At 45.7% G+C, this 22,915-nt stretch overlaps 1 protein-coding gene across 1 annotated transcript in view; it reads right to left on the bottom strand.

The window, feature by feature from the left end:
• ACAT1 (acetyl-CoA acetyltransferase 1) overlaps positions 1-22,915 on the bottom strand; it is a 43,382-nt gene that overhangs the window by 13,854 nt on the left and 6,613 nt on the right. Inside the window, exons 2-5 of the mRNA XM_063951612.1 lie at positions 6,806-6,853; positions 6,055-6,172; positions 3,597-3,692; positions 3,407-3,507 (exon numbers count right to left, since the gene is read on the bottom strand). Coding sequence (XP_063807682.1) covers positions 3,407-3,507; positions 3,597-3,692; positions 6,055-6,172; positions 6,806-6,853 — 363 coding nt within the window. The remainder of the gene's footprint in view (positions 1-3,406; positions 3,508-3,596; positions 3,693-6,054; positions 6,173-6,805; positions 6,854-22,915) is intronic.

The following is a 22,915-nucleotide window of genomic DNA, read 5'->3' as shown; positions in this document are numbered from 1 at the left end:
GTCTGATTTGGAAGCAGGCTGATGGGCAGCACAGGCACATTTAGGTTTGGGCTTAGTGGTTTTGGAAGTGCCTGTTTCAGGTACGCCTGACCCTTTGCTTTCCCTGGAGGACGAAAGGAACGAAAGGAAGTACTCTTAACTTTCGGGACCGAAGGAGCAGTACTAGGTAGACACGCCGTCTTAGCAGAAGCTAAGTCAGCCACAATCTTGTTGAGATCCTCACCAAAAAGAATGTCTCCATTAAAAGGGAGCACCTCCACGTTTTCTTAGACTCCAGATCCACAGACCAGGACCGTAACCAGAGAATCCGGCGAGCCAAAATGGACGTAGTAGAAGCCTTGGCCGCCAGAATACCGGCATCAGAAGCCGCCTCCTTAATGTAATGAAATGCTGTGACAATATACGAGAGACATTGTCTAGCATTATCAGAAAAGATGGACGGCAGCTCTGCTTCCACCTCCTGAGACCACGCTTCAATAGCTTCTGCAGCCCAAGTAGCTGCAATAGTGGGTCGATGTACAGCTCCTGCGAGGGTGTAAATAGCTTTTAAGCAACCCTCCACACACAAATCCGTTGGTTCTTTTAGAGAGGTAACGGTAGTTACAGGCAGAGCAGAGGACACCACCAGCCACGCCACTTGCGAATCCACCGGCGGTGGTGTTTCCCAATTCGTACTTAGCTCTGCAGCAAGGGGATAGCGAGCAAGCATCTTCTTGTGAGGTGTGAATTTCTTTCCTGGATTTTCTCAGGATTCCTGACGTATGTCAACTAAATGGTCAGAATGAGGTAAAACTTGTTTAATAACCTTCTGCCGTTTAAACCTATCCGGTTTCTTAGAGGTAACAACAGGTTCTGGGTCATCATCAATTTGAAGAATCAGCCCGATAGCCTCCAAAAAGTCAGGAACATCCACCTGCGAAACAGATTCCCCATCAGAAGCATCTGGGTCAGTGTCTGAGGGGTCAGTATATACGCCATCTTCCCCAGACAAAGTGTCTGGAACATGGGTGGATTGTGAGGAAGTAATGGCCCGCTTAGAGGACCCCTTGGTCTTAGGCGGGCGAGGGTTAGGTTTTTGTTTGTTCAATGAGTGCTTCAACTGCTGTAACTGAGTGGACAGGAGATCTGCCCATGGCGGATTAACCAATATGTGGCTGTACCGGCACCCGAGGTCACATAGGGGGCGTAAGTCTAGTTACCAGCGTATTTAGTAGAGAGGAAAAAGTAGCCCAAGGTGGGTCATTATGGACCCCCGTTGCTACAGCACTACTGGGGGGCAGGGAGCCCCCAGAACTTGAACCCTCCGCTGCTATGTTTTCCTCCAATGTTTCTGCAGCGTCACCACCACGCAGTGTGGGGTCAGCCACAGAACAGTCGCCCCTTGAAGCTGACATAATATGAAAGCGTGAACCACGGGCAACACAGTACAATAATAGCTGTATAATACCTGAACAAGAACCCCCTGTGTAGATGTGATAGCACAAACAGAGGATTCAAGAGGTATATAGTGACTGAAAAGCACAGAAAAATACACAATAAGTATATCCTGTGAAATACCTATATCAAATAACCCTGATGCACTTTGCCCCCTTCAGGGTACAGAATATAGGGATAGCAATCTGAGTGAGATACACGGAATAGAGATCACGCAGCAGCTATATGCACACACACACAGTCACATGTACAATGCAAAAATTATGACAAGCAATAAAACTGCACTGGACAGCAATACTAAGTAATACGAAGTAAAGCTATACGATCAATAGATATATCAATGCACAGTAAAGACTGGATGTATATCACAGGGTACTTGTACTACATAACCCTGAAGTAATGCACTGTTTCTTAACTAACACTGTCAACAGACATGTAATACTCAAGTGTCCTGTAAAATGCACAGCGCTGACCTGCAGGCGGCTTTACAGAGGAGGCTTTGCCGAAACAGTCCCAGTAACAGCTCAGCATACAGTAATGGCACCCAAACGCTGACAGGAAGTGAGGGAGAGAGAGAGATGCAGCTCCAGGGCGGGAACATTTACTCTAAATGGCGCCTTGGGGATGGGGGTGGAGCTACAGGTCAGAGCCTTATCCCCTTGCTGGACTTCATCACCGGGTACTGTGGGCCATATGTAAACGTTTTTTTAGTAAAAACAACCTGTGCCCCTGCCCTAGTGGGGTCCCTGTACTACCACAGTGTCCACGCAAGAGCGCGCGGCACCCCTCCCACCGGCTGCGCCGGATCGCGATTTCCAGCGGGTCCCGCCTGGGGGACTTTTTCACCTCCTCCCTGAGTGCGGCCATCCCGGAGAGCTGCGGCTGTGTGTGTGCCTGATGTAGAGAACCGGAGCCTCCACTGTAAGTACCCGGCAACCAGGGACACGGGAGTATACAGCGCCGCTGGGGGAGGTGATGGAGCTGCAGAAGAATGGAGATGTCAGAATGGCATCTAGCACATATAGTGCATCTACTGCAGCCCTTGAAGTCTTCATTCTTCACTTTTCTAAAGCTCTTTCAGGGCTGCTGGAGCAGCCCTGCCTGTGCTGCAGGTACCAACTTACAAACTGAGCTCCTGTGAGGCGGGGTTATAGAGGAGGCGGCGCTGAGCATCTTGGGAACAGTCAAAGCTTTAGCCTGTTGGTGCCTCGGATCAAGATCCTACTTTACACCCCCGATGTTATTCCCTGTGGAACCCAGTGTACCTCGCTGCAGAAAGACTAGATTTAAGTGGATGTTTGCAGACAGATAACAGTGGGAACAGAGCACTAGCTCGGGAACACAATGCTATACTACAGCTACTGTTTATGCTATATGACTACTGATATGAAAGTACAGATATGGAATCTGGAATCCCGGAATCCGTCACTGGAATGGGGACTCTAAGGATTCTCTAAGGACTCTCGTATACACAACTGTTCCTATAGTGTTACACAACTTTCTCCAGCATGATCCACTTTAGGTATTTCCAGAGGATGAGTAGATTATATCTTGAGCTACTGTATATATGGTAAGCACTGCAGATAATACGAGATTAAACAAACTGCTTCAGACACCCCAAGTTCTCGAGTGATGCAGCTACATACATGACAGAACGTGTTGGGAAATTCTGTACCCATTTCCTCTGATTCTCTGCTAACATATATATGTCTATGATGGACCAATAACTAATGTCACACTGGGGTCACTGAAATCATAGCTGCGTCAATACCAGCATAGCAGGGTAATAAGAACAAGTGTACACTGGGGATGGATGAATAGTATGTAATTTTCATCCACACTTCAGGAATCATCAAGGGGAAATATTAAGCTCTTATGACCCCTGGGGTTGCTGAGAGTGAGCCAGTGTCCCAAGCACACGTGTCATCTATTACCAGAGCATAGGAAACCCTGCCGTGGTCTGACCTCTCACCTGGTGTCCACACATAAGGCTCTGTGCTCCCAGCATAATGGACTTCATTCCAGAGGCACAAACTTTGTTGATGGTGGTGGTGGGAGTGGAGATTTGTAGGCCTGGAGTCAGCCAAGGAAACAGGACACAGTAATTAATCTATGTGTTTAAGAAAAACACAGTTGTGTGTTATCAGACGCAGAGACTGTACCTGCGCCAAGTGCGGCCTGCCGAGTGGGCGCCTGTCCCTGCCCAGCCTGAAGGACGTTGCCCATGTACACCTCATTTACGTCCTCTGCCGGAATACCTGGGGGTAATATAGGAAAGACACATGTAGAGTTTGCATTCGATTGGGTCAGACAGGTCATTCACCCGCTTTGGCAGATTTCACATTTTATTTTCTTACATGATGGTATCAAAATGCATTTATTCTGAAACCAAGCACCGACCTCTAGTTGTGCTTCCAGCTGTGAGACTGTGGAGCTAGGTCTCTACCAGCTACACATATGGACAGTGCATTCTTTGTAACGCGGCTCAGGTTCCATCAGGCTGGGTTGGGACAATCAGACGACAGCGATTTCCAAATCATTTCAGATTCCCAACAGAACTGAGGTCTAGGTTTTGCCTGGGTCACTCCAGGACATTTTATTTACTGTATTTAAACCAGTCCCACGTGGCTTTTGCTCAAAGGGGGTGGGGAACCTTTGGCAATCCAGCTGTTGTTGAACTACAAATACCAGCATGCCCTGCTACAGTTTTGCTATTTGGCCATGCTAAAACTGTTGCAAGGCATACTGGGATGTGTAGTTCAACAGCTTTGGGTCGTTCTCCTGCTGGCACATAAATCCTCTCCCATCTCTCTGCAGACTGCAGCAGGGATTCCTCCAATACAGCATGCCCTATGCATCTTTTCCTCTAATTTATATTTCTGCACAGATCTCATTTACCTACAACCCGCCTCTTCTACCCTATACCCTCCCTAACATCTCTGCTTGTGTTCCCCAGTGCATGTCCACCTCTAGCTCACCTCTATAACCAGTCTCCCCCTACTTGTACAAGCGCAGACCCGATTTCCTTCTGCTGGCCAGGCGCCGCAGCAGTGTCGTAGCAGTTTGTGACCGTAACATCACTGGCGAGTTTGAGCCACAGAATGCTGTGGGAATGGCAATCTGGAACGCATGAGTTAGGCAATAAAGTTAAAATCCAGTGGAAAGGGGGGAACCGAGCTCTATTAGCTGATCACTGCAATCCAAGTGAGATCAGCCCACCCGTGACCTGGCACAGCATGAGGGTAGACTGCACCCATAGCCACACATGGGGATTAATAGATACAAGGGGGTGGGGTTATGGCACAAGGTGGTTTATTTTCACTGTGGGCTATCCAGTAATCAGTGCTGCAAGTACGGTGGTACGGCGTATCTGTAAGAAAATCCCAGCAGGTACGCCGTACTGCCACCTTGCAGACACCGGGTCTCGGAGAGAGGAGAGCGCAGAACGCGCATCTCCTCTCCTGCCTGCGAGACCCGCCTGGGTCCGGCAGCGGCGTGCACTGAGCCGGTTCGTGAGCCCATCATAGCTCGCGGACCGGCAGGCAATCAGAAATCGCTGCTGCCGGACCGCGAGCCCTGATTGGCTCGCGGACCGGCACCAGTTCAGGAGACCGGACTGAGGGCAGGAGAGGGTGCTGTGCTCTCCTCTCCCCAGCAGAAGATAGTGCCAGCCCCAGGCAGCAACAACGGTAAGTAAGTTGCACTGCTGGGGCATATCTGGCACCGTGGGGCCATATGTGTAGCCGGCACTCTGGGGCCATATGTGTAGCCGGCACTCTGGGGCCATATGTGTAGCCGGCACTCTGGGGCCATATATGGCACTACTGGGGGCATTTGTGTATCTAGCACCGTGGAGAATTTGTGCATCTAGCACCGTAGGAGCATATCTGGCACGGTGGGGGCGTATCTGGCACCGTGGGGCATATGTGTATCTGGCCCCCCCTTTTGTGTATCACGCCCCCATTTTCATTGGCCACACCCATTTTTTCAACGCGCGCGCACACAATACCTATAAGACATTTTTTCTACTTGCACCACTGCCAGTTATACCTGAATGTGTGCCACTGTGGGGGAGGGTGGAAGAGGAACTTGAATAGGGACCTACAGACACTAAGGTGGTTGGACGAAAATCACTGCGGGGATTGAGGGGGGATCTATTACTACGGAGGCATGGAGGTTATAAACACTGAGGTATCAGGGTTTTTTACTTAATTAAAAAAAAACAAAAAAAAAGGACAATTTATGAGCTGTTTTTTTTTTTTAAATGGTCAGTTAAGCGGTTAAAGTTAATTGAATAACTTGAATTGTACACAGATAAACTCCAAACAATTTGTTACCCTATGGAGGTACCTACTCGCCCCAGAGCGTCTATAGATTTTATTGTCTGCTTTTTCTATTTGCACGTGTAGAGCAGCTATAGAATTGTTGCCTTTTTTGTATTTGACATTTCCGTGTGTTTCAGTACTAGTAATTTCAGAATAAATCCATTTTGGTTTCACCATGTAAGAGAACAACTGTGTAAACATCAGAGGGAATGAATAGTGTTCTAGTCACTGTATGGAGGCTGTGGCTCTACTCTTCTGAGATGTCATAATGCCAGATCCGTCATTCGCCATGTACCTGCTCGTTCAACTGCAGCTTTAATGGCGATGGTGCCAAGCTTTGTGGCTGGGAAAGAGGACAGGGACCCCTGGAACGATCCTATTGGTGTCCTTACCGCACTTGCAATGACAACTTCCTGCCAGGAGAGCAAGCAACAGAAGCATTAGCATAAAAACATAAAGCCACATAAACAACAAAATCAAACTACAGTAGAAACAGTGCTACTGCCCCTGAAGCTCCCATTTCACAGTGGAAATAGGGACTTATTGTCAGATTAAAGAAATGGTCACTATTATTAAATATGGCATTTATGTTTCCAGCTATAATGAGACAAGTGTATTTCTTACCAGGAATACTAGGCTGAAAGGTTATCAGAGCAGGCATTACTATTACATAAACAAAGGTGGACGCAGCTAAAACACTGAGGGGGAAGATGTATCAAACCTTGGAGAGAGATAAAGTAGCAGCCAATCAGCTCTGAACTACCATGTTACAGGCTGTGTGTGAAAAAGGACAGTTAGGAGCTGGTTGGTGGCATTTTATGTCCATAAGCCCTGGAACAGAAATATGTAGTCATTGTATTCTGTCAATTTCATGGAGAAATTGCCATGGTAAGTTGTGTTTCTTTAGAGTCACAAACCCAAGTAAAGCCAATAACATACATGGCCTATGTATATATACATGCACAAAAATTGCAGCAGTTATTGGGAAATGGAATTCACACAATATCAAAATATTTTAGAAGAAAGCCATGATACAATATACTTACATGTAAGGAGGGCTGTGATGATGCATAGCGGTGGGCATAGTTCAATGCCTAGAAACAGAAAGGAAAAAAAAGCCACAGAGTAGTGAATTCACTATAACATACAGAACAATTAGGAGGCAGAAATGGTAGGGGGAACTAGTTCCACCTCCTCCACGTCCCTGCACAGTAATTCCAACAGAAAAGCCCGCCCCCAACAACCACGTCAATTAGATGATGCAGGCGGCCCTAGTGTCACTGACGAGCTGCAGCCACCTCCTCCTTCCTCAAGTCATAGTGGCTCCATGGTCCTCCTCCACCTGCGGCCCCTACTCGTACTCACACACGCTGTGTCTGTTGGACAGCATACGTCCCTCTATGGATCCCAGTGGCTTTCTTTTCCAGTGCAGCGTATGTGATGTCATGCCATCACCGCTGCTGAAGTGAAGGGCCATGAAGGGGAGCAAGATCTGTGCATGCTGAAGACAAGATGAGAGGGGGCTGGAGGGACTCAGAGAGGTAGGGAAGCTGCTGGAGGGACACAGGCGGTGAGCTGATGGAGTGACCTAGTGACAGAGGCGTGTATAAGGGGCACTACTGTGGGCATTATGTGTATAAACTGCACTACTATTGTGGCCATTATGTGTATAGGTGGCACTACTACTATGGGGATTATGTGTAAGGGGCACTACTACGGGAGCCATTATGTGTACAAGCAGCACTACTACTGTGGCCATTATGTGTAAGGAACACTACTGCTGTGGGCATTGTGTACAGGGGCACTACTGTGTAACATAAGGTGTATAAGGGGTACCACTGTGTAGCGTAGTGTGAATTAGGGGCACTCCTGAGTGATGTAACCTGAATAAGGGGCAAAACTATGTGGTGCAATATGAATCAGGGGCACGATGTGCAGAGAAATGTGAATAAGATTTGTCAAAGTCAGAAAAATGTCTCAATGCACGTTGCCATATTTGCACCGCACACTGGTCCGCGCTGCGCGTGCGTACGCTCTCCCGTGGAGGCGCATACCCGCAATAGCGTGCACTCGCAGGCGCGGTATGCGTATTTACGGTAGAGTTTATATAGTCGTAGCGTGCGACTCATTCGTTACATATTTTCACAATTAATGTAGTTTATAGATCATGGTCCCTTTGATAGATTCTGAAAGTTTGGTTAAAATACAATGTCCCAGAGCTGAGGAATCCCTCTTTATATCGTACGAAGGGTCTAACAGGAATCATACAGCAGTGTTTGGTACCCATCGGAAGAGTATTTAATTAGCAATATTCCGGTGTTGGTTTGGAGCGTATTAATCGCTCGTGCGAATAGTTATGGACATAAGAAGTTTATGTCCATTTCTATTAATTACACATACTCAGGTATGCGGCGGGAAACCCAGTTTCCCACCCACCTGAGCTGTTGGAAATCGTCACAGCCCACCTGTATGAATCACCCTATGACCTTTTGTTATGATGCAGGGCCGAATTCCTTCGGCCAATGGACAATGGGATTGTAGGACCAGGAGATTGCATTGTGTGTGGGGCATAAATAGGCAGGCCGACCACATCCAGCTCTCACTCTCTCATCAACGGTTATCTGCTGATAGCCGGGAGCTGGATATCGAGGCGCAGGCGATCATACCCTTTGTGCGTAAGTTTCTCTCCGTTATCATTGTCTTTCTGTGAGCCAATTTCTCTCTCTCTCTCTCTCTATCTCTCTCTCTCCTCTTTTCCCTTATATCTCTCATAGTATTATAGCATTGTATTGTATTGCATTTAGGTCAGTGTAGTATTGTCTTTTTGTATTTATTGTTTAGTTCTGTGGTTAGGAAGTCTCTGTTATATTGTAGTGTATCATTTGTACTGTTATCCCCTTTTACAAGTATATTAGATATAATACAGTTAATAGGCTTTGGAACCTAAACCAGCATCTGTGTATTTCCTATAGTGTTAAGTGTTCACTTGAGTGTCGGTGACGCTCAAGCAGCTTTGTAGTTAGTCAGGTTACACAAGGTTGCACTTACACCCTGTACTCACATTAAGGTATTCAGTGTATTTCATTGGTATAAGGTTTTATCATAAAGGTATAGTGTTGTGAGCGTCTGCATCGCTGGTGACCTCCTCGTGGTCTCGAGCGTAAGCTACGCCATAGCGAATCATTACCCTAGACATAACCAATAACGTGTCCTGTGATCGCTGGGCCGTGAGCGAACGTGACGCTTGAGCGTCTCGCCTACGGCTGAGCGATCGTTACGCAACTAGTGTACCATTACGGTACTTCTTAAGTAAACAGCGTACAGTGTTCTTAGCTTCATAAAGGGTTGTTATACGACAAAGGAATTTAGCATTGTCAATTGGGGACTCGTCCTATCCTTCTCATATCTGCACTAGGTAGATCAGCAGACATTATCCCTCCAGCAAAGGGTGGGAGGTTGTCTCATAGTGCTGGCGGAATAAGCGTCTGCTACGCTTAGATAAAGAGTGCTGAAGGAATCCGGGAACCGGAAGTAAGAACAAAACGCTTGTGTCTTTTTAAAACTGTTTATTTTTCTTTTGTCTTGCGTACGCACGCATATATCTGCATTTCTGTTTCATTTTCGTATATCACTATTCCTGTTTGCCAATTTTATAGTTGATAGAAAGTGCTAAAAAGAGATTTGCTGTTATTTAATAGTAGAGGTAATAGTTAAAGTATAGAACAACACACGATTTGTCTAAGAGACAAGGCAGTCAGTGTGGATTGCGGTAGATGATCAGGGATCATTTACATTGATAAAAATAGAAATTGTGTTACGGTGGATCTTTGCATTGCGTACACGTGTCGCTAACAAAGACTAGCGTACGCAATCCAAAGGCAGACGCACGCAGCGTTCATTACGCAACGTAGCGTCCGGTTACGCTCACGTAGCTCAAGTCACGATAAAGTGAAGTAACGCAAAGGCGATAATTAACGCACAGCGGTAGATAACGCGAAGCGGTAAATAACGCAAATCTATTTTTGGAAAATCTGAAATTTAGTTTAACAGATCCTGCTCCTAATTGGTAACACTTTTGGCCTAAAGACAATTTCTGCGCAGAAATAGATATAGAAACAAAAAAGTGTACATGTGTTGAGTGAGTGTGTTTTGTATACAAAAGTTTATATAACTTTAAGGTGGAACCAAAAGGAAAGCCGGGTACTCGTCAAGGGACATACGTGTAAGTGACATATACGGTGGCCAGGGAGGCATCCCTGGTTAAATAATATTTGAGCATTAGAGTATAGCGGACCATAAGGTAACAAGACCAGGAGGTCATAAGGTAACAAGACCAGGAGGTCGTAAGGTAAAAGGTCCGCTATAAAAGTCCAGTGGCACAACGCCTGGGGTGTTGGTGCAGAACCCATATAGGCCATAAGCTCTTGCTGAAGGAATCGCGGCCGGAAACATCGATTCCATTGATCTTTCAGTACATGACAAGTAGTGCTCGTGTACTGAACGATTGGACCACACGTAATTGTGTGCAGTAGTTAGTAATCTGACCTAATACCATTAGAGTAAAGTGGTCACAAACGCTATCTGTACATTCTGACGTGATTTGTGTAATTTTTTATTTTTGGAAGGGAAGTTCGCTGGTCACTCAGGAACTATCTAACAACCCCAACTTTACTGGAAAGAGTAAGTGTCCTGCGGGTAACCCTCATATGTTCCAGTAAACTGAAGGTTCCATAGGGGCCCTGTATCGAGTACGCCAGCACCATATCGGTGTGATCAGGTCGTATTGGTCGAGGTGGGCGAGTGAGTGGGGTACTCGGTAAACCGCCACCGCCGGCCTACTGTGGAGTAATTTGGTTGTCTGTAAAGGCTTGCTGAAAACCTTGATACAGAGATCCAAGGAGGACTAAGCAACACCTGCAGACTATGGGGGCCAGTTGCTCAGGTAGGGGGCGATCAACCCTGGTTCAGGTTGATTCTGTGAACCGACCAATTGGGTCGGCACGATATGTAATGTGTGAAAAATATGGAATTCACACCGAATCTTTATGTGATGAATGGGAGAGAATGACTGTACAAGACAGGGACAAATTCCCAAGAATAGGTAGCTTCAGTCCAGAAGTGTTACAAAATTTAAGGAGGAGGATATGTCTCGTAAAATCAACAAAGAGACGAATTCAACATCATGATTGTTTACAGTTATGGCACCAGGAAGGTGAGATACAGAGAGGTTTGGCTCTGGCGGCAGGATCTGGGGCAGTCAGGAAGTTGATTGCCACAGCTCCTCCTCCACCATACATTGCAGGAGAGAGGTTGATTGCGGAGAGAAACGCACTGGGTTGTAAAACACAAACTCTTAGTAACCCTGTAAATGTTAATGATGTTAACCAAATAACTCATGCAAGTATTAACCCGTGCAAGATGTACCCTGTTTTGAACCTTCCTCAGGAGTGTGATCAAGAAGACGATTCAGCAACAATTTCAGCTCTCTCTCTTGCAGCCACCATAGCAGAAACCACAGTAGGCACAGCGACACCCACGAGATTAGTGAAAGCCCCTAGCGGAGGGATAGGTGAGGTCGTGTCAACGGGTAAGTACGGCACCATGCACTACACTGAAACAATTGTACCACAACAAGCTGTAGAATCTACACAGGAAGAGGCTGTTAGGATTGCTCCTGTAAGGGTAATAGCAGTTCCCAATGGAAAAACAGATGTGTCTGGAGCCACTCCCATAAGGAACATTGCCATGTACACTCCATTTTCCAGAATGGAATTAAGAACAATAGTGTCCGAATTTCCTGACCCCAGAAAGGATTTAGTTGCTAGCCAAAAATACATCAGGGATTTAGGTAACACTGTAGAACCCAACAACAAGGATTGGCAGATACTGCTAAGAGCTTGTTTACCTTCCAATGTTGATGCAACTCAGTTTTTAGCTGATTGTGCATTGGATAAAGATGTACCGCTTACAGACGTGTACAACAAGGATAATGTAAAAAGGATAAATTTACAGCTAAAAGAGTATTTCCCAGCCGTTGTTAAATGGAATAAAATATTTTCCATTAAGCAAAAGGAGTCCGAAACGGCAACAGAATATTTTCACCGGGCACTATTAGAAATGGCAAAGTACACTGGTATAGAAGACATTAAGACCAACCCAAACCATCGAGAAGTAGCAGTATCTGTACTGATGGATGGTTTGAAAGAAACATTAAAAGCTAGGGTACAGACCACGCAGCCATGTTGGCGAGGTCTGTCAGTGTCCACATTGAGAGAGGCTGCTATTGATCACGACAGAAACATCACTAGGCACAGGGAATCGCAAAGTGATAAGTTGATGTCCGTAAGTATACAGGCGCTGACCACAAGGCAGCCTGCGTATGTACCACCGAATCCTGTGGGTAAGGCAAGTGTAATAACATGTTTTTCTTGTAACAGACCGGGACACTTTGCACGAGAATGTAGAACAAAGAATGTACAAAGATCTTTTCAACCCCCTAGACAACAACACAACACACGACATTGGGAGCAGGGTCCACAGAGGCGGAGTTTTGAGCCACATACAGGGGAAACAAAAAGATATCCCCCGAACAGAGATTGGCATGCCTCTGGTAGTTCCCAGCTAACTCCCTCACAAGTAGTTGCTGCCAGCGGGATTCTGGGAGGTCAGCATACCCAATAGGGGTGTGGCCATACCTGTAATCTGCACCCAGTTAAGTTGATTGCCAGTCTTGGAAGCGAACCAGAGATTGCAATCAATGTGGCTGGTAAAACTTTAAACTTTCTTGTAGACACAGGGGCGGCCAAGTCAGTGATAAATTCGACAGTGGGCATGAGAACCACTGGTAGGACAATTCCAGCCATGGGAGTAACAGGAGTAGTCCAGCACTACCCTGTTAGCAAACCAGCCGAGATTACAATAGGGCCTTTGCATACCAAGCATTCCTTTTTGCTGGCTGCATCGGCACCAACTAATCTCCTGGGGAGAGACTTACTATGTAAAATGGGTTGCGTCATTTATTGTACTCCTGAAGGTGTATTCTTGGACATTCCTGAGAATCACGCTCAGGAAGTACGAGACATGTTAGACTCCCCATCAAAATTAATGTCACATTCCATTATGACAAATAGGAATCCATCCCAAGTAGAAGAGATGATATCTCAGATACCAGAGTCACTTTGGACAAAAGATGGACAGGACACTGGATTAATGGCAAACGTAGCTCCAGTAGTTGTACAAGTAAAAGATGGTAGGATAGCTCCAAAAATCCCACAGTATCCTCTGAAGCCAGAGGTGGAGTTAGGAGTTTTCCCAGTAATAGAGCGCTTGCTACAACAGGGCATTCTAGTAAGAACGTCCAGCACCGCAAATAGTCCCATCTTCCCTGTTAAAAAGAGTGGGGGGAGGGGTTACAGGCTAGTGCAGGATCTAAGGGGGATTAACAAAATAGTTGAGAGTCAGTTCCCCGTAGTGCCAAATCCAGCTGTCATCCTAATGCAAATTCCTCCCACTGCCAAATTTTTCACTGTTATTGACCTCTGCTCCGCTTTCTTTTCGGTACCTCTGCACCCTGACAGCCAATATTTGTTTGCATTCACATACAGAGGAGTCCAATACACGTGGACTCGGTTACCCCAAGGTTTCATAGATAGTCCAAGTATATTTTCTCAGGCTTTGCATGATTGTTTACAGTCTTTCCAACCAGACAGTGGATCAGTATTGATACAGTATGTGGACGATTTATTACTGTGTTCAGATTCACTGGAAGCATCTCTGAAGGATACGAAACAGCTCCTGTTTCATCTTTCAGACACAGGTCACAAGGTTTCCAAAGACAAGTTGCAATTATGCCAAGCTAAGGTAAAATATTTGGGACACTGTCTAACACAAGGACTGAGACACCTGACCGCTGATAGAATCCAAGCCATTAGAGACATGACACTGCCACAAACCCAGCAACAGATCAGAACGTTTTTAGGAATGTGTGGGTATTGCCGTAATTGGATCCCAGGGTTTTCCATATTGGCGCTACCTTTGCAGGAAATGGTCTCTTCAAACAAACCTGATCGGATTTCGCATACAGACGAATCTGAAACAGCATTTGAGAGACTCAAACAGTGCCTAACGCAGGCACCAGCACTAGGTATGCCAGACTATGGGAAACCCTTTGAACTATACGGAACAGAAAGTGCTGGGTGCGCAGCAGGTGTACTAACACAAAAACACGGTGATGCCAGCAGGCCAATTGCATACTACAGTGCTCAGCTAGATACGGTAGCGCGATCCCTCCCCACATGCTTGCGTAGCGTTGCGGCGATAGCATTGCTAGTGACAAAAAGCGAAGATGTCGTGCTAGGCCACAACCTCACAATCCATACACCGCATGCGGTATCTGCCTTATTGAATTCTGCCCAAACCAGACACGTCTCATCAGCAAGGTTTACAAGATGGGAATTGGCATTAATGGCCCCCGTAAACATCACCATAAGGAGATGCAGCGCATTAAATCCTGCAACATTTCTCCCAGGTGTGCCTGGTCAGACACAAAGGGTGGAAGGTGAGAGTGATGGGGAAGGAGGATTTAATGCAAAGGAAGATACACATGATTGTATGGAATATTTGACCCAAAATTTTACCGCAAGGCCTGACATCAGTGACAATCCACTGGAAGATGCAGAACTCACGTTCTACACGGACGGTAGTTGTCATAGACAGTCAGACTCGGGAGACTTGTGTACTGGATACGCAGTCGTAGATGACCAAGACACCATAGAAGCGGAACCGCTAGGCCCACCTCACTCAGCCCAGGTTGCTGAACTGGTCGCCCTAACCAGAGCATGTGAATTGGCTAAGGGTAAGTCTGCCAATATCTACACCGATTCTAGATACGCGTTCGGGGTAGTACATGATTTCGGAGCGCTATGGCGTCTCAGAAATTTCATGACAGCAGCTGGTACACCGATAGCGCATGCAGCTCACATAAAAAGGCTTCTAACAGCGATACAGGAACCCGACAGAGTGGCTGTTATCAAATGTAAAGCACATACATATAGCCAAGACCCAGTATCCCTTGGTAACAGCCGAGCAGACGAAGCCGCAAAGCTTGCAGCTGCTACCCCCATACAGACAAACACCACACAGTTGATGGTATTTAATACCATCAACACACAGAAGTTGTGTGAGATGCAGAATTTGTGTTCCACACAGGAAAGAGCAGTCTGGAAGGCAAAGGGATATGGCCAGGAGTCCTCAGGGCTCTGGACGGATGGACATGGTAAACCAGTGGCCCCCAGGGCATACCTTCCATGTCTGGCTGAAGCAGCTCACGGGCTGACTCATCTAGGCAAGGAGGGGATGTGCAAATTGGTAAGAGCATACTGGTGCGCCCCAGGATTCTCCTCTCATGCGGGTAAAAGAGCAATGTCATGCCTTACCTGTCTGAGAAAGAATATTGGAAAAGCAATACCTACAGAACCATCCCATGTCCCACCTGCCGGCGGCCCTTTCCAAGTAATACAAATTGACTTCATTCAATTGCCCCCATGTCGAAATTTGAAATATGTACTTGTTTGTATAGATGTTTTCTCGAATTGGGTCGAGGCTTTTCCAGCAGCTACAAATACCGCTATGTTTACAGCTAAGAAAATTGTGCAGGAATTTGTATGTAGATATGGTATCCCTAGAATCATTGAAAGTGATAGGGGTACCCATTTTACAGGTGATGTCTTTCAAGGAATGTGTAAATTGATGGGTATTGATAGCAAGCTGCACACTCCGTACCGTCCACAGGCGAGTGCGAAGGTCGAAAGAGTGAACAGCACTATTAAAAATAAATTGAGTAAAGTAATGGCAGAGACAGGATTGACGTGGCCAGAAGCTTTACCCATTGTTTTGTATAGCATCAGAACCACTCCCAGGTCCCCTCTTAATCTGTCCCCTTTTGAAATCTTGTTTGGTCGACAACCGCATGTCATGATTAACCCTCAGGATGATTTGAAATGTAACAATGAAGTAACTGTAAAATACTTAATTAACATGAGTAAACAGTTGAGGAATCAAAATGATAATCTGAAGTTGGTGATTCCTGATTTACCAGATAGTAATTGTCATGACATTGAACCTGGGGATTATGTAATGATACGAAATTTTCTACGCTCAGGTTGTCTTATTGATAGATGGGAAGGACCATACCAGGTCTTATTGACTAGCACCACAGCATTGAAGGTTGCTGAGAGAGAGACTTGGGTCCATTCATCCCACTGCAAAAAGGTTGCTGATCCAGAGAAGTCCCGTGATAAGGAACAGACGGTAGAGGTTGTATCACTGGAGTGTCTGTTCCAGGAGGACTGAGGCGGCACCTGAGCCTTGAAGACCGAAAGCAGTTGTCGACTCCCTTCTCCCTTTTATTGTTTTTCTCCACTTCCCATCCCCTCTTCCTTGAAATTTCTTTTTTCCCCCTTCTCATTCTTCTCTATTTCCTCCTCAAAGATGGACTTGCCCCAAGAGACTGTGATCCGGATTTTGATGTTAACCATGATGTTGACCAGAGCAGTCTGTTCCGGCGAGAGTACCATAGAGGTCGAAAGAGGTTCTGGAATGGGTTCCGATTATGATGATGGAGGCGTAGTTTTCCAAGATCAACCAAACCAACAAGCAAAGGCGAGTATCAGAAAACGATCCGATAGAAGAAATTGTGATGGATTGTTAGCTGAAGAAAATTGTATCTGTAGGCTCTGTGATAATCTGGTTGAAGATGGATGCATAAAGAAATGCCAATCTAGTTTTAATATCCATATAGACCGGCATCCATTGAGTGACTATCACTCCTTAGTGGGTAACGTGTTAAACCAAACAGATTGTTGGGTATGCTCTCAAGTACCTCAGGGTCACAGCAAATCAGGGCTAGTACCATTTCCTTTAACGTTAGGGGAGGTACTTGAGCTAAGTGGTGGGAGACCGGTGGACCGGAGGTTTAACATCTCCAGCCCTCCTAGTTTGAAGCTCCACCAATACCATGTGGATAGGTCCCTCATATGTTTTAACATCTCCAATCCCAGAAAACCGGGAAATTGGGAAGTGTCATGGAGCAACCTTACCATGACCTTTTCACACAGAGCAGATAGAATGCCTACAGATACAGAGCTCGTACGCCACATAGCTAGTAGAGGAAAATCTTTCCGGTATCGATATACCTTAGGAAATAGGATTACTAGAGTTGGAGAGGTATCACCAGGATACTGTGCACATATCGTACAAACCGATACGTGCATTAGGCAGATGGAAGAATTAGGGTCAGGAGATTTCACCTGGAAGGTTTGTAACATGGTCATGTCCTTCTCCGTCCCCTATGTTCTCCCCGATGATGCATATTTCATATGCGGGAGAAAGGCGTACAAGTGGCTTGCCCCAAACTCTGAAGGATTGTGTTATATTGGAAAAGTATTGCCTGAAGTGATGACTGTTACACATGACAAAATGAAGGACATACACCGTGGTGCCCAAGCTCCTCCTTATACTCACACTCATTACGAGCACCGAGTTAAAAGACAACTGTCAGAAAGGTTAGAGCATCCGGCCTCTGATCTTATCCATGAATCCACCGGGATTCAGGTTCTGGTAGCGTTAGATTTCACTCGTACCGCTCGGGGAGTGATGAATTATAGATACATTTCCGCACTCGCCAATTTGTTAGATAATATCACTGAAATGTATGATGACACGTTTAGATACACTGGAAGAGAACTTCAAGCTTACAAAACAGAACTAGTTCAGCATAGGATGGTTCTTAATTATCTTACAGCAGTAACAGGCGGATATTGTGTTACATTGGCAACACAGTACGGCATAAAGTGTTGCACGTATGTCACCAATAGCACCGAGGATCCGGTAGAGGTCATAGACCAAAAGATGGACGATATTCTCCAATTGAAGTGGGAATTTCGTCGAAAACACAATCTCACCCTTGCTGCTGTAGGTAATGAGCTGACTAGTTGGGTGTCATGGTTGAACCCGCGAAATTGGTTCTCCGGTTTGGGAGAGTGGGCTCAAGGAGTCATAATGGATGTTGGAAAGTTTCTACTATGTATCTTGGGTGTCATTGTATCGATTGGATTGATATTTAGATGCGGGCAGGCTTTAATGAGGTGCAAACAAAGTACAAAAGTGATGAGCTTGAGGAGTGAGGAAACCGTAATTAACCTGGATTTGATTTATGACCCAATGATAGAAACCAGGATGTGATGAAAATGCGATTATACGGTCCGTTTCTTTCACCTGTTTTTCTGCTTTTCTCCAAGATACAAAGACCCCCTTGGACGAGGAAGCTGACGAGACGAGATGTATACAGACAACGGATTGACCAAAGAAGAAGATTTGACAACTTTAAATATGGACACTTGATGAACTTTGCCATGGATCCCCAGTTTCCCTAGTATTTTTTAAACTCACGCTAGCCCAACATTTTTGTAAATCTGATGGCACTGACAAAGCTTGTTGCTCATGCCTAAGGAGCAAAACAGCGCAAAGAAGACGACTCTCAACAGATACCGAACACAACTTCAACAACAGATGTACATTTCCCTGACATAGAATATCATTGCATTTTTCGTAAGTGTTCTTTATCTTCATCTCTACAACCCTCAGGTAACGACACACATAGACGATAGGGAATACAGGCACAGATATCAGCAACCACATACCTCCCCCATTCATGTATCATCAACTAAAATGTGCATCCCCATTTTGTTACAACCACAGCCGAAATGAGCTCGGTAAAGTTTGACAGCCCATCCACAGACCTGTACCACAGGATAAGAAGGAATTCAAATGTATACTTCGCAATACCTCGAAGCTTGATTTACAACACGTACGGCACGATGATACATGACCCCCCAAACATGGATTCATACACACATGCTTCTGCTATCTCACTAGGTCATACCCTCTTCACACCTTCTCCTCTCTCCTCCCCTACCCAACCATGGAAATCAATTAACCCCTGACTTACATTTTTCTCCTTAAATGTTTTATGGCAGTTATTATTGACTGCCAAAGGGTGGACTGTCAAAGTCAGAAAAATGTCTCAATGCACGTTGCCATATTTGCACCGCACACTGGTCCGCGCTGCGCGTGCGTACGCTCTCCCGTGGAGGCGCATACCCGCAATAGCGTGCACTCGCAGGCGCGGTATGCGTATTTACGTTAGAGTTTATATAGTCGTAGCGTGCGACTCATTCGTTACATATTTTCACAATTAATGTAGTTTATAGATCATGGTCCCTTTGATAGATTCTGAAAGTTTGGTTAAAATACAATGTCCCAGAGCTGAGGAATCCCTCTTTATATCGTACGAAGGGTCTAACAGGAATCATACAGCAGTGTTTGGTACCCATCGGAAGAGTATTTAATTAGCAATATTCCGGTGTTGGTTTGGAGCGTATTAATCGCTCGTGCGAATAGTTATGGACATAAGAAGTTTATGTCCATTTCTATTAATTACACATACTCAGGTATGCGGCGGGAAACCCAGTTTCCCACCCACCTGAGCTGTTGGAAATCGTCACAGCCCACCTGTATGAATCACCCTATGACCTTTTGTTATGATGCAGGGCCGAATTCCTTCGGCCAATGGACAATGGGATTGTAGGACCAGGAGATTGCATTGTGTGTGGGGCATAAATAGGCAGGCCGACCACATCCAGCTCTCACTCTCTCATCAACGGTTATCTGCCGATAGCTGGATATCGAGGCGCAGGCGATCATACCCTTTGTGCGTAAGTTTCTCTCCGTTATCATTGTCTTTCTGTGAGCCAATTTCTCTCTCTCTCTCTCTCTCTATCTCTCTCTCTCTCCTCTTTTCCCTTATATCTCTCATAGTATTATAGCATTGTATTGTATTGCATTTAGGTCAGTGTAGTATTGTCTTTTTGTATTTATTGTTTAGTTCTGTGGTTAGGAAGTCTCTGTTATATTGTAGTGTATCATTTGTACTGTTATCCCCTTTTACAAGTATATTAGATATAATACAGTTAATAGGCTTTGGAACCTAAACCAGCATCTGTGTATTTCCTATAGTGTTAAGTGTTCACTTGAGTGTCGGTGACGCTCAAGCAGCTTTGTAGTTAGTCAGGTTACACAAGGTTGCACTTACACCCTGTACTCACATTAAGGTATTCAGTGTATTTCATTGGTATAAGGTTTTATCATAAAGGTATAGTGTTGTGAGCGTCTGCATCGCTGGTGACCTCCTCGTGGTCTCGAGCGTAAGCTACGCCATAGCGAATCATTACCCTAGACATAACCAATAACGTGTCCTGTGATCGCTGGGCCGTGAGCGAACGTGACGCTTGAGCGTCTCGCCTACGGCTGAGCGATCGTTACGCAACTAGTGTACCATTACGGTACTTCTTAAGTAAACAGCGTACAGTGTTCTTAGCTTCATAAAGGGTTGTTATACGACAAAGGAATTTAGCATTGTCAGATTGTCCGAACATAGAAACTGTGGTGTAATGGTTAGCATTACTGCCTCACAGCACTGAGGTCATGGGTTCGATTTCCACCAAGGCCCTAACTGTGTGGAGTTTGTATATTTTCCCCATGCTTGCAAGGGTTTTCTCCGGGTACTCTGGTTTCCTCCCACAATCCAAAAATATACTGATAGGTGAATTGTCTCCAGGCAAAAAAAATAAAAATAACCCTAATGTGAAAGTGTGTCCATGTACATGGGCAGATTGGATTATTATCTGCCGTCAAATTCTACGTTTCTATGTATGTGGCAGGTGCAGATTTGTCGTCTGAGTACGTCCTCCAAAGTGAGTGATTAATCACCTGCGTACACAACCGGCATCACTACCGTAACATGCCCATAAGACGGACCATTTATGTGCATATGAATAGCAACCTCACAGTCACCTCCCAGGTACACCCAGCACATTTCCAATACATTTTTGATACCATGCATCTCAATCGCAACTGCGCATCTGTGCGTACACATAGTGTAACGCATGCTACTTTGGAGTTTTTAAAAATTTTTGTGCATGAATAATAGCAAAAAAATTAACAAAATATGCTTAACTCCATGAAAATGGGCATTGAGAGCTCATCAGAATCAGACCCAGCGTGTTAGTAAAAGTCCCAGAACTGTGCACTATAAGCTCAAGAGTCAACTGTTGCCACAAGCAATGACTGAGTAAATTAATAATAAAGACTGAATAAACATATGTGCAGAAGCCAGCAGTATAACATGGCAAGGTACCATGAGATGAGGACTTCGCAAGCACAGCACAGCAGGAAAACAACGTGTATAATCCGTCAGGGATACAGCCTGGGCTTAAAGTGGTCCTGAGCCAGGGCCAGTGCTGGTATTTCCAGCAACCCCCCCCCCCCCCCCCCCCCTTCCACATAAACTATACATTAATGACCTATTTAACACACTTTATAAAGGGACATAGATCTCATAAAGAGGCAGAGTGGTCACATGGTCACGCACTAGAACCCCTAATTCAAGTTACACCACACTTTAGCACAATTTATTCACATTACACCTCATGTAGTGCCCCTGATTCATATTACACCACATAGTAATGACCGTTGTTATGGTTACCTCACTCAGTAGCGCCCTTTATTCACGTTGCGCTACACAACATATCTCTTACACATGTTAAGAGACACAGTAGTGCCCCTTATATACAATGCCCACAGAAGTGCCCCTTACACATAATGCCCACAGTTGTAGTTCGCTTTACACATAATGACCTACTGTGGTTCTGCTTATACACACAACGCCGACAGAAGTGTCATTTATACACAAAATGCCTACAGTACTAATGCCACTTATATACAGAATGCCTACAGTAGTAGTGCCCCTTACACATAATGCCCACAATAGTAGTGCCCCTGACACACAATGCCCACAATAGTAGTGCCCCTTACACACAATGACCACAGTAGTACCGCTTACACACATAATGCCCACAGCAGTGCCCCTTATCCACATCTCTGCCGCTTTCCCTCCAGCAGCTCCATGCCCTGTATCCCTCATGCAGCTTCCCCATCTGTCTTGTCCCTCCGGCCCAAGATGCACAGAGCCTGCTCCTCTTCATGGCTCTACTTCACATATGCTGTGCCAGAAAAGGAAGCCACTGGGACCTGAGGAGGGGATGAATGCCGTCCAACAGACACATCGTGTGTGTGAGTACCAGGAGGGGTGGGTTGTAGATGGAGGAGGACCATGGAGCCACCAGGACCTGAGGAAGGGGTAGATGACTGCAGCTCATCAGTAACACTAGCGCCTGCATCATCGATTAACGTAGGTGATGGTGCGGGCTTCTCTGTTGGAATTACTGTTCAGGGCAATGGAGGAGGTGGAACTAGTTCCCCCTACCATTACAGGTGGTCAGTTCCACCTCGTTCTCCCCACTTTAACCTCTGGACACAGCAATGCAGAGAGCTGTCCAACCTGCAGTCACCCACAGCAATCAAACGGATATAAGGTTCCATAAGGGTGGTCTTCAGGTTGTCGACTGTCGGGATCCCGGTGCACAGTATACCTGCGCCGGAATCCCGACAGCCGGCATACTGACAGTTTTTCTCCCTCGTGGGGGTCCAGGACCCCCCTGGAGGGAGAATAAATAGCGTGGCGCGCGACCGTGCCCGGGGCACGGCATACCATACCACACCCGTTCCATAAACCTACAGTGCAACTAACCGAAGTAAAAGTCTTATTAGTTGCACTTTCTGTTTTATCCTATTAAAAGATCTCCGGGGAAACCTATGGAGTTTGTGTACGGGTCAGTGGTGATAGGGAGGACATCCAATGGTGCCTACAGAACTGTAGAATTGGCCTCTGCTAAAGAAGGCAGCACTTCTCCAATACTTCTGCACATAAGAAACGCTACACACCGTGATCAAGGCCAATATAAACCAGATGACATTACTGGCACTGCACCAGAAAACTCTGCAAATAATCTTACAATTTATTAAACACAAATATAAAACATAAGCACAAATCACAATACAAAAACCAACGTGTATAAAACAAATACCCACACGCTGCCTATGTGAGGTGATCGCTGGAATAATACAAGGGACTTACAGTAATAAAACGCTCGTAGTGCTAATAGCAGGGAACATATCCCCAGGCCTGGTGGTATACTCCT

The sequence above is a fragment of the Pseudophryne corroboree genome, chromosome 2 (genome assembly GCF_028390025.1).
Source record: "Pseudophryne corroboree isolate aPseCor3 chromosome 2, aPseCor3.hap2, whole genome shotgun sequence".
Lineage (NCBI taxonomy): Eukaryota > Metazoa > Chordata > Amphibia > Anura > Myobatrachidae > Pseudophryne > Pseudophryne corroboree.
The sequence above is the reverse complement of the archived record's forward strand: the minus strand, read 5'-3'. Positions and strand labels throughout refer to the sequence as shown.